This window comes from Sebastes umbrosus, chromosome 23, assembly GCF_015220745.1.
Source record: "Sebastes umbrosus isolate fSebUmb1 chromosome 23, fSebUmb1.pri, whole genome shotgun sequence".
In the NCBI taxonomy this organism is placed as follows: domain Eukaryota; kingdom Metazoa; phylum Chordata; class Actinopteri; order Perciformes; family Sebastidae; genus Sebastes; species Sebastes umbrosus.
Window position 1 is genome coordinate 7,837,117 of NC_051291.1, and position 13,247 is coordinate 7,850,363.

At 42.7% G+C, this 13,247-nt stretch overlaps 1 protein-coding gene across 30 annotated transcripts in view; it reads right to left on the minus strand.

Moving 5' to 3' along the window:
• The window catches only part of celf2 (cugbp, Elav-like family member 2), a 227,166-nt gene that overhangs the window by 142,449 nt on the left and 71,470 nt on the right, over positions 1 to 13,247 (minus strand). For 6 of the 30 annotated variants that reach the window (XM_037760397.1, XM_037760405.1, XM_037760394.1 and 3 more), the window contains exon 1: positions 7,374 to 8,447. The exons of 2 other annotated variants lie outside the window; for them this stretch is intronic. In XM_037760397.1, coding sequence (XP_037616325.1) covers positions 7,374 to 7,675 — 302 coding nt within the window. In that variant the 5' untranslated portion in view covers positions 7,676 to 8,447. Of the gene's footprint in view, positions 1 to 7,373; positions 8,451 to 13,247 lie in introns of those variants that run through there. 22 more of the 30 variants (XM_037760399.1, XM_037760410.1, XM_037760398.1 and 19 more) reach the window with 11 other exon arrangements.

Sequence of the window (13,247 nt, forward strand, 5' to 3'; positions counted from 1 at the left end):
GAACAGCAAGAGAGGACTTGGGCCCTCCTTAGGGGGTGTTCACATGTTGCGTCTTATTATTTTTATTTTTTTTTATTTTATTTATTTGATAGTGAGTGACAGGAAAGGCAGGGGAGAGAAGGGGTGATGTGCAGCAAAGGGCCTCAAACTCAGGCCACTGCGGTAAGGGCTTAATGGCACACGCTCAACCAGAGCTGAGCTACCAGAGCGTCCCTACATGTTGCGTCTTTTGCACGCACAAATTAATTATTTTAAATGGAGACGTGCATCAAGAGTTGCTCAAAAGCGGCGCGTCTACTCCACAGGACATGCTTCACTGTTTGACGTCCCAGCATCCAGCCTCCGAGTATCGTGTCCCTGTTCGTGTCCCGTCAACATTCATATATTTTAAATAACGTTAAAGATGTTAAGCCAAACCACGATGTTTTGTGTTTTTTCAATTTACAACGTTAACCACGTTAAAACTGCGACCCTAATCCGGGAGAAAATATGTTTCCCTTGAAACGTAATTGAGTAATTAGTATAGGAACATCATTTTGTAGAAGACAGGATATATACTTGTAGCAGCACAGACACAGGAAGCATGTCGAGGCCCCCCACACACACACCTCTTATGACATATAAAGATGCTGGTTGACCCCATCATGTGTCCATAAACATACCTGCTCACACACACACACATCCACAGAGAGACCTCAGACACACGGTCGTGATACATCACCACCTACACACAGCGGTGTCAGCCACAGACAACTGCTCCTGAGCCCCAGCAGAGCAAAGACATTCATCATTATGACAACACACACACATACACATACACACACACAGGGCGAGAGAAAGCGACATAAAGCGACGTTGCAGCTGGTGATGCGTGAAGACGACTCCATCATGTCGTATATCACACATACTGTACGTGTTTCCCGCCTAAATAACAATATTATGAACAAAAACAGTCATAACAGAAATGACGGAGGGCTTCCTCTACTGCTGCTGATGCATTTCTCCTCCATGTGTGTGTGTGTGTGTGTGTGTCATCGTCACAATAGAGAGTGAATCTCTCTGTTGCTTGGGAGGAAGATAAAACTGCCACCACCACCAATACTGATTCTCTCTTCTTCCTCTCATTTTAACCTCCACATCTGATAAGACACAATTCAAATCGGACCGGCTGTCCGTCCAGGGAGTCGGATGCTGTCAAACCATCACTCCTTCTCCCTCTTTCACACCTCTCCCCCTCTAATTCTCCTCTCCCAGTCGGCCCCATGTCAATTCTCACCCTGCTTCCTCCCCCATATCTCTTCTTCTTCTTCTTCTTCTTCACTTCTAGGATTAGTCTGATGTATCAGTTTGATCGTCTTTACTGCCCATAAAATAGCCATAAACTCTTATCTACATTCTACATAATGGTTAAGATGCAGTTGATCAATATGTTGCGATCAATAATCACCTGTCTGTGTGAAGCTCTTAACCTGACGTGATCTGTATCAGACCCTGAATGAGGAAGTTTTTGGTGGTTATTGGAGCGAGGACAGGACAGGAGTGACCACATTGGCTCTCATGAAAAATATAAATGATATTTTCAACTTGTTTATGTTATGTTGCAAGAAATGCATGTAGCATTTAAAAGCAGAAAGAGTATAGGAAAAATATTCAAAAGCAACTCCAACATTATCAGCTTGCCAACTTGGCAAATACCTACACTTGGTCAGTGGCCCTCGGCGTCTGAAAGCAATGCACCGAGGCGCTCTTTAGTGTCTGTATGGGACGCACCAGGCTTTCAACTAACTCCAATGTAAACCCATCTGCGTCATTATTAGATGGTCAGAGCAACTGACGTAGTATAAAGAGCGGGAAAGGCCGCGTAGGGCGGGAGAGGACAGAAGGTTGGTTGGGTCAAACAAACCCAGGAGACCGCTGTTTGTTTCCCCGTATGAAACCAAGTCAACGCTGATGTATTTTACCCTAGTTTTTTTTACGCAACTTACATTCTTCTTTTATGTAACAAATGCACTTATTTCAAACTTCCAATGTAGGTTTACTTTTTATGTTTACTTATGCAACAAAACTACTTGGTTAGGTTTAGGAAAATATCGTCTGGCGTTCCTCAAGTACGGAAGTTACGTGACAAATAAGTCAACGTTGACTTCTGGTTTCACACGGGATACGAACAGCGGCCTCCTGGGAGAAAGTCTGGTGTTTGTTGACCTACCCATCCACCCTGACCTCCTCCTTACGTGGCGTTTGTCGCTCTTTATACTTCCTGGTCCACGAATACATATGAATTGATTTCGTGGGATATGTACGAAATAAAGTGCATTACATTTCATAGGTATAGTTACAAACGGTGTATAAGAACAGCCTGTTCCTGTGAGTATGTAAGATCATTTTGAAAAGACAGTATACATGTAATGAGCGGAAACTGACACGTCGTACCTGACGCGTCCAAAACTGATACCAGAGAGGTACCTAGAGCGTCATAATCAACCAAGCGTCAGTATTTGACGAGTTGGGAGTGAGCTATAAAGCTGAAGTAGACAGGTTTGTTGACTGGTGTGATGATGAACATCATTTGCACATCAATGTAAATAAAACTGAACAGATATTCTGACAAATATTTATAGTGAACTCAGCTGGAGTTCTGGAGCTCAGAGTTTTTGGTGTCTGCGGGAATATCATGCTCATTTTCATGTTTCTTTATGTACTTAAGTGTGTATGTGTTGAGATGTATACCTCGATTTTCTGTAGCTCTTAACGGGTTGTGATTAATTGGCTGGTTTCTATTGTGATGTCTGGTCTCGATGTCGCCATTTCCCTTTCTCTGAGACAATTTTCACCCATTGGAGACAATAAAGTAACCTTAAACTTAAAGTGCTGTGATGGTTTTATTGGGCGACATTCTGCAGCCTTGGACTAAAGTCTGTCTGAGAAGATAAAATCTGAGGAAATAAAGTCCCTTAGGCATTAATGTTTTTGCAATCTTATTAAAAAAAGTGACATTGTTGATGTTGTGGGCTGATTTCCTTTGACCAGAGTCCATTATGAATTTCATTATTTAAAATTTGTTTTGCTGAATTACTGCGAGGAATGTCAGAAATTGCAATTCTTGTGCTCATCACATTGCTGTTTAACTCCAGAGTGACATTTTGGATCAAGGCCTGCTAATTCACATAGTAATGCATCCAATGATGAATTATTTGAATGGCTTTTATTGAAGTCTTTTGGTTCGTTTTCATCAAACGGAAGAAGGTTTTTGTGGTATTGTTTTTGACATAGACGAGGCAGACAGGCGTTCTTTCACTCCGTCCGTCCCGCCCCCTCATCTAAACAAACAGATATGTTTCTCACGAGAACCCTGTGTTGTATGTCACAGTACTCGCTCAGCTGTTGGGTTCGTGATTTGTGTCCTTTCAGGCTTGGGAAGGGGGTCAGGAAGGGGAAGAGGACACATGAGTGGGTGGAGAGGCTGGTCGTAAAGACCTTCATATACATTCTCCCTTCTCAGAAAAAGCAATGGCGCGTCTGTGTCGGCGGTGGGTTGTGTACACACTTGGCGAGAACGTGGCATTTTCAAGCATTATTGCGAGTCTGTCTCGTGTTTTCCCGCAGCACACTGTGTACTTGTTAAAGTTAGCAACCTTGTGCTCGTGTTTACTTGAATTTTGGCGACATATTCAGTCATTGCTGTCAAGAAACCATTTCTAAAACTGTCTGTCCTGCAGCTTAGAAGTGTGATAGAACCTTATAGTTTTGGGGATTCAACACAGTGTCGACGGAGGTGAGGGGGGGTCACATATTTCCCAGAGAGCGACCCCAGTTTAGGCTTCAGACATGGAGTTAAAGTGGAAAGTAAAGGCCGGAGGTCCTGCTCCATTTCTCCTGAATCTCTCACTTTACACCCCTTCTCATGTTCCCAGCCCTGACAGGACTGACTGGAGAGAGATTAGTCTGTTAGTTCCACTTAGTTCTCATATGATCTCAGCTAATATTTGTCAGGTTTGATGTTGTCAGGAGCTGTCAGCGTCACCGGGGGAGTCGCCACAGGAAGCGGGAATGCTGCCAAATCCCGGTGGAAGGAAGTTATGGGTCCGGCATGCTTTTTTTTTTTTTACATTGCTAAAGGGAAAATAGTGCCATTAAACATAAAAGAAGATCACCAGCTCAAGAGGCGTGTTCACGTAAGTGTCATCTCCGTAAGCGCCGCCTGGTTCAACCTGTCCGCCTCCTCAGCAGGCTGGTTAAGAGAGGCTACAGATAAGACCGTCTAACACACACATTATTCATAAATCCTTTCACTCCGGGGCAGATAGACCCGCAACTGGTGATGCAAGACACATGAAGGGGGAGGAAGAGGAGGGCGGCGGCTGGGAGTATGACGGCTTCCTCGTCCACCCCCGCCGGTCGTACGCGGGGCCCACGCCGTCAGAGCCGATGACACTGATTAATGAGAAGGCCGTCTCATCACTAAAGCATCAGGGTATAATAGACTACATGGGAGAGTCAATGGAAGGAGACACCGCGGGGGAAAGTGCACGGCCTGGCCTTACATCACGGTGCAAACAGGAATATGAGTGATTCTATGATTCAGGCGGTTTTATTATATGAAATACTTCTAGGTATTTTTGATCTACTGTAGTATACTTTTATAATAATGCTTTGGTGATGTAGAGGAGTGTTTTTTGGGCTTGTGTCACCTTAAAAAGAAGCAACAGCTACAAGTTTATAAGTTGTTTTCTCTTCTAAAATTGTGGTGTTTGTATAATTTTATGCCAGAATGGAAACAATCTAGTATAGGAGAGACACTACAGGTAAAAGATCTGAGCTATTTTGCTTCCCTAACATGTCTTCTTTCAGACTAGTGGAAAGAAAACATCCAAATTTAAAAACACCTTTACTACTTTGTCTATTTACATCTGTAGATGTCTCCTAAATTCCCCAAAAGTTAGCATTAGATAATGACTCATTTGTATATTTAAACATAAAATGTCAGAAAACTTGTAATACATAAAATAATTGTATTGATGGAAGTAATCAACTGGGGAAGTTTCATTTCATTTACTTTTTTTTGTTATCCCTGTAGTGTCTTGCAAAATGTATGCAATTTTACAATATTTAAAGGCAGTTTTATGAAGTTTTTTCTCAGACTCTGAGTCAGAAATCTCCACTTCAGCAGCACTTACATCTACCAAACATTCCGGTTTCATTCCTATCTATATTCTGAAGGTTTTTACAGAGGGGTTTGTTCATATATCATTCATGGCCTGATATATACAACATTTTATTCCTTAAAACATGGAGGAAATTGAATTTTTCTTATGGTTGTTGATGGAATTTTCTGATTTATGGAGTGATAAAAAGAGATATCCAAAATTCACTCAGTAAAGTCTAGGGCTGTCAATGTTAACGGGTTAACGGGTTAACGTGTTAACGCAAATCTGTATACACGCCACTAATTTCTTTAACGCAACTCGTGACTTTTAGGTTGTAGCGGGCTCAGTTTTAAAGCTAGAGTGAAGATTCTGGTATCATATGAAACTAGAAAAACCTAATGAATCCATTGGTACCAACCATGTCATACTAACTCATCATGAAGGAGGTTAAATAACGCCCCAAACTTACACTAAATTTTGGCGAGGAAAACTTGTCATGTCCATTTTCAAAAGGGGTCCCTTGACCTCTGACCTCCACATATGTGAACGTAAATGGGTTCTATGGGTACCCACGAGTCTCCCCTTTACAGACATGCCCACTTTATGATAATCACATGCAGTTTGGTGCAAGTCATAGTCAAGTCAGCACACTGACAGCTGTTGTTGCCTGTTGGGCTGCAGTTTGCCATGTTATGATTTGAGCATTTTTCTTTATGCTAAATGCAGTGTGAGGGTTTCTGGACAATATTTGTCATTGTTTTGTGTTGTTAATTGATTTCCAATAATAAATATACACATAGATTTGCATAAAGCAAGCATATTTGCCCACTCCTATGTTGATAAGAGTATTAAACACTTGACAAATCTCCCTTTAAGGTACATTTCGAACAGATAAATATTTTGAATCGATTGACAGCCCTGATGATAGTTTGACTGTGGCACTATATGACATGTACATGAATGTGATATGATTATTTCTATGGATTAAATGTGATATTTTCATAGTGAATCAAAGTTAGTCTGAGGTACTAAATAGCGAGTTTGCAATTTAAACACAGTGTTTTACGGTAAGTTGACTCCACAGCATCTAACGTAGCTCATCTCCAGCTGCCTGCAATGATTTGTATACGTTTAGTGATATTTGTGCAGCATTATGAGTCTATACTAAATCTGTTTCCCACAACAACACCTCCCACACAAACACACACACATTTCACACTTCATTACGTTTCGTCTATTCTTTAACACCATGAGTCACCAGAAGTTAAGTGTTTGCATCCCTTCATATACACCACTGATAAGAAAGAAAGAAAGAAAAGACCTTCACAAGATGATGATGATGATGAAAGGGAAGAAGAACTACATTTTCTCTGCTGGGAGAAAAAAAAGACCCATCAACAAGCAGGCTTGTGAGCTGAGGGGACAGAAGTGGGACATGCTCTGTGGAGGAGAAAAAACAAAAAAAAAACGCATGACCATGATGTTGGGATGAAACCCTCCCTTTGTCCCCTGCATGCATGCTCGAGAAATTCCAGAGTTTAAACTGAATTACACACAAATCCAATTTGGAACACACGGGATACGAATCATCCATGCATTCCTGCAAAAACAGCCTCTGTGTTGCTTCTCCTCTCTCTATTCACTGCGCGTTTTTTTAATGCTTTTTTTTTCCCCCAATGCATCCAAGTGTCCAAAGTGTGGAGAATAACATGCACCAAAAAAAAAAAACCACCCTGAGAACCAGACTCTGTGGTCTTTTAATGTGTCTCAGCATGGTGCGCTGCACGGTCCCAGAGACATGAGGATGGGCGGCAGCCGCGAATCAAAGCAACTCCACCTCTATATATATCCACGGAAGCCGGCGCTTTAAAAATGCTCCTGCAACAATCTTTGACGACATGCAGCCAGATAAACACAGCTTCATCAAAAGAGGAGCTTTATATTCACGGCGGTGCGCATTAATTCCCCCATAATGGCGTTCATTCATCACCGTCCTGTCTGTCTATAGAGCTGATAATAAGGCGCTCCTCCTGCGATCCAAGAGCAATTTATCGACGGATATTAATAACAACTAACACAATGACACATAGAGATGTGCAAGTCACAAAAGCGTTAATTGTGACCCCGATTTCCAGTCACATCTCCAAGCCCAGCGGAGCAATGGTTCCAACATCGGACAGTCAAACAAGAACACCAAGAAAAGAGGTCGATAAAATAATAACTCACATTCTGTCTCCGGGAACAAGCAGGCGGCTCTCCACCATCATATCGGGCAGAAAATCCAGATTGTAGGATGAAGTCATGTTGCTGCCAGCCTGCCCTGTGTGTGTGTGTGTGTGTGTGTGTGTGTGTACAGTATGTGCGCCTCCTGCCTTAGAAATAAAAAAAAAAGGAGCGTCGCTCTCTCTCTCGCCCCAAAACTGCGCCTGCTGGAGACGGAGACGGACAGGTGCAAGAGAACCAGGCCTGTGTGTGTGTGTGTGTGTGTGTGTGTGTGTAGCCAAGCCGCACACACTCTCTGTCCGCATCCAGCAGTTGTCACATTCTCCTCCTCTTCCTCTTCTCCCCCATTCGCTTCTGCTTGCTGCTGCTTCTTTTTCTCTTCTCTGCAAATCCGCTCTGCAACAGCGCAACTGACGGACTGACTGCTGCTGCTGGAGAGACCAGGTGCCGAGCTGGAGAGCTGGAGAGCTGGAGAGCTGGTGGAGGCGTGGCGCAGAATAACGCTGCAGCTGATCTTTAACTGTTAGGTCTCCTCAGCCATGCATGGCTGTCTAAACCAGTGTGTGTGTGTGTGTGTGTGTTTGTGTGTCTTTAACCATTTTAGCCCCCATTATTATGTATAAGGACACACATGATCTTCAATCTACATCTTTAAAGTATAGAAGGAGGCTTAGATTGTTTTATATTCTTCACCAGAACCTTCAAACAACAAGATATCCATCCTTTAAACCACTGGATACAATTATAACATTAAATATATTCTCTCATCAGACACCATATTTAACCATCTGCAGCCATTCACCTTGCAGTTTCAAACCTTAGTATACTGTGTTCCACAAAAAGGACAATTTCCCTAAAAGTTGCTAAAAATTCAATTTATTTTTATATATATAGCGTTAAATCATAACAGAAGTTATCTCGAGACGCTCTATATATATAGAGCAGGTCTTAAACCGTAAACCATAATGCCAAAAATGTAATGACATATAGAAGCAATAACATGGGATTAGGTGCTGTTCAGGCAGCAGCAACCTCCGTGTCTGGAAAGTGAAGCCAATGTGGATGTGCCTTAATCTTGCATTCTTTCTAATAGCCAGCAGGGGGCGACTCCTCTGGTTGCAAAAAATAAGTCTGATTGTATAGAAGTGAGAAAAATGAGCCTACTTCTCACATGATTTAGGGTGATTTTGGTCGTACTTAGCTCCACCCTCTCGTTTAATGTCCGGTTGCAAAGAAAAACAAGATGGTGACGACCAAAAACCAAGATGGCCGACCTCGAGGCTTCAAAACGGCAGTCCACAAGCCAATGGGTGACGTCACAGTGACTACGTCCACTTCTTATTTTGCATCCCCATTATCCCTCACATTGTGCTTGACAAAAAAGTTGACCATCATTATCTTACTGCTACCTAAAATAACCACTTTTTTTAAAGGTGCAGTGTGTAGGATTTGGCGGCATCTAGTGGTGAGGTTGCAGATTGCAACCAACTGAAACTTTTGTGTGCCAAGCGTGTAGCCGAAGCAAAAACACGAACATCTCTCTAGAGCCAGTGTTTGGTTTGTTTTGCTACTGTAGAAACATGGCAGCCGGCTCCGTGAAGAGGACCTGCTCCCTTTGTAGATATAAACGGCTCATTCTATTTTCAGGTGATTATACACTAAAGAAAACATGCTCCTATTTCTGCCAATAGATCCATCTAAATGCTTCACACTGGTCCTTTAATGCGGGGTAGTTTTCAGCCTGACCGCCCATTAACTACAATGCAACATCATGATTCAGGGGATACAAACTGCAGACTGTTAGAATAGAATATCACACCTGTGGCAACTTAATAAAAGCGTGGCCGGTTAGGTGATTTACAATCAAATGAGTTGGCCAAATTTGGAGAGGTGCAATTACGCATGGGGATAGCCTGGTAATAATGAACCAGCCCGTAATTTCGCTGCAAATTTGCTGACTCTATTTTACGCCGTGTTAATTGTGTGGATCCAGTATGCCTCCCTGTGGAACCGGAGTGGGCTTGAATGCACCCCTGTGCAGCACGTCTACCAGGTTGCCCCACTTCCTCCCTCCTCCGTAGGAGAAAAGAGGGGAGGCACTCCAGTAAAATAATGAGCCTCTCTTAGACTGAGAGAGGCGGCTCTCTGGGGGAAGAATATGAGTATCTGGGTCATTGGGAAAAAAGAAAATGTGCTCAGTGTGCACACATACAGCGGGGTAAGTGTACGGCGTGGGTGGGACTTGGCCCGCGGCTCTACTCGGGGGTCAGTCTGTATATTTGCCTGTGAGGACCGAGGTCAGCGTATGGATGGGAAAGGCTGATCCTACATCAGCGCCTCGGGGCTCGTCGTGTCCCAAGAGTGGGGAGGACGCTGCATGTTTCACCGCACTTGACCCTCCACAGAACTTGGGGTCGTCCAGGACATTATTTAATCCAACGGCTGCATCTTAATCGGCTGCGTTCCCTTCCCATCGCAAGGCTTTCATGTTCAGGGCCTGAATTGATGCTCACGGCTGTTGTTCGAGATGACGGCTCATAACCCAAATCCAACACGTTTGTGAACTGACGACAGTGTCACACAAGGTAACGATAAAAGAAGGCATCACAATAATTTGTGCGCCTACTATTCCCCTGCTTGTTTCCAACACATTTCGGATATGCCACCTTGTTTTATCTAAAACGAGTTCTTTCTTAGTCTCACATCAGTCTCTTTTCAAGCACTGTGTCCTGTTGTGTGTTAAAGATCTATTCACAATTACTTATACAAAACCATATTTCCTATTTACTCTGGAAAATAGGCATGCAAATTGCAAAGTTTTGGTTTTATTTATCCACATGCGGGTTTTGAAAAATCAGTCTGAGAGATTTCAGCCTCCACCCAAAACCAGTGGAGATGAATAGAATTATGCTTGTGGTGCTCAATGCATTGAAAAAATATATACATAAAACAAATCTGCAGACATTCACCTTTCCAGATACAGTGTCCCTGTTACATACCTCAATAGTTGAATAGTTAAAACTGTTGACAATGTGTTCTTGAGAGAGATACCTTGAAACCTGGAGAAATAAAACCAATAAATGTCTTGATACCAGTTTCTGAAAAGTGGCAAGATTGCTACAGCCAAAAACCAAGATGGCGACGGCCAAAAACCAAGATGTCAACGGACAAAACCCAAGATGGTGATGGCCAAAAACGAAGTTGGCAACGGCCAAAACCAAGAGGTCGACGGCCAAAAACCAAGATGTCAACGGCCAAAACCAAGATGATGACGGCCCAAAACCAAGATGGCAACGGCCAAAAACCAAGATGGCAATGGCCAAAAACCAAGATGACAACTGCCAAATACCTAGATGGTGACGGCCAAAAACCAAGATGGCTACGGGCAAAAACCAAGATGGTGACGGGCAAAAACCAAGATGGTGACGGCCCTGAACTTGAGGCTTCAAAACCGTAGTCCACAAACCAATGGGGTGACATCACAGTGACACTTCCACTTCTTATATACAATGAAAGCTCGATAACACTGTATTTTTGTAATTTGGGTGAACTGACCCTTTAAGACTGATTCAGCCATGTCCTGACTGGCATCTCGGGTAGATGACTGCTAATTGATTGTCCGTGCCAACAACTCCCCAAAAACCAGCTTAAAACCACATTGAGAATGATAGCGTTCACTATTATTGCTACCTGAGAGACTATGATGACAATCCACATCGAATAACACGGGTGATGATAGGAGGTATAGCAAGACCCTGCATGTGTATGTTCCTCTGTGTTTGCCAAAGGCTTAGGAACACCTGTCTCACCATGTGCAGGCGTGTCAGCTGCTGCGGTGGAAATGCATCGGGTAGCCTGGAACGCATGTTCTCATGTACTGCTGGTAAACACTCGTGCAATCAAATCTCCTCATTTGCTTGGAATTCCAAACAAATCCTTTCCTCCTGTTCGCCAAACAAAATGCATCCATCCATTAATAAAACATGAACAATTTGCAGTGTAGTCATGTGAAACCGGCAGTTTTAATATGCAACTTGTGTTGCAGCTGTTTAATATTGCATTTAATATGAGATGCATGTGTTTGTTAGCATGTGTGCAGCTAGGTGTACACTGCATACTGTGCTGGTTTTTGCTCCAGATTCTCAAAAATATTCTGCACTTTCAAGGCAAAAAAAGCAGGTGAATGAAAAAGCAAATGTAAACGCTTGTGTTACTTTGGCATCAAAAAACCCAATGCACTTTCTGAGTGGATTATATATTCTATCTGTCTATTATTGGAAACGTTCTCAAGTGGCTGAAAATCATGACTTTTACCTTCCTTCCACATAAGACATGCTGGCCCTGACCAACAGAATGTAGTTAATGTAAACAGCGAGGTCTATGGAGGATAAATCCTGACCTCGTGCCCTTCCTTATGACAATGGGGCCTTGCATTGATTGATAATGAAAGCCCACGTTTTATACTTGGACCTTGGTATGCTCATGTGATTTGCACTGAATGCCACGAGGACAGAAGCGAGCCTCTTCCTCTCTAAGAGCAGTAAATTGATTCATGCCGGTTCAGTTAGGTGATGTAAAGATAAAGCTAAGCCATGTGATCAGGATATAATGTAGGCTAATTGGTTAATAGGGCTGCAATTAATGATGGAAAATGCTCATTAAATTTTCCAAGAAGCCAAAGTGACGTCCATTCAAAACCCCAAAGATATTCAATTTACAATTAGCCTATATAAGACTAAAGAAAAGCAGCAAATCCTCACATTTGAGAAGCTGAAACAACAAAATGTTTGGCTTTTTTCCCCCACGGCTTAAATGATTTATCTCTAATAAGAACTGATGATTATTTTTGTCAATCGAGTAAATGGTCACTGTGATAAATTACAAGATCTATTTCATTAAAGTGGCAACAGCATTAGCTAGCATTGTTTAGATTATCAGACAGAATTGCATATTGAGGGGAACCAATTTAAACGTAGATGTAGTCATTACATTGTGCAAATCAACAATTACTTCTTAATGATAAGTTTAAGCAAATAACTTGTCTATTTTGCCACTTTTAATAAAGAGATTAGAGAAAACAGTGACCCTCCAGAGAGGTTTCTGTGGATCTTCGCCGATTCGCTGTTGTGTTTTCCTTAACATTATATTCGTAACGAGCATAAATTTGTTCATTTCATCACAAAAAGAACCTGTCATTGTGCTATTCTCAAAGGTTCTGTATGGCTGAAAGGCAAGACAAAAGATTAAAAACTTCTCTTACATTATAGAAGTCTGGCAGGTGGATGGAACATAATGATAAATCTGCTCCTCAAACCTTCAATCACGTCACCGCTTCTTGCCAGAGGACCCGATGCTACAGTCTGTATGAATACGCACCGCTCCTGATTGGTGCTTGCACAGAGCAAATCACTTCCTCTTTCACCAATAAAAGAAGCCGCCATATTTTGAAGGGCAAGAAGAAGAAGGAGGAAGTGCAATAAAACAAGACATCGGTGAAACTGTTAACAAAGTGAGACAACTTTTCATGGTTTGCAGTGTGAACATTTCATACACTGTGTTTGTAGTGTATTTTCCGCCCCGATTGTTGGTGTTGTTGTGCTCTTCACCCACCCTCACCCATCACCTCTCCCCATCTCTCCATCTCTTCACCCTAGGGCCCCATGTTCTCCCAGATCCCGCTCATGGCAAGGTCTCCATCTGCCCTCGCTTGCTCTCCTACTTTTGTCTTTCTCGCCTCTTCCCTTCTGTCTAGTTATTTCTGTCTTCTCGCCGCCTTCATCTCTCTCTCACCTCGGGCTGGGGGGGCTCAGCTGCCCGAACAATACAAATCGATCACTTAGAAAGGAGGAGAAGGGAGGGCGGACGAGGAGGAGGAGA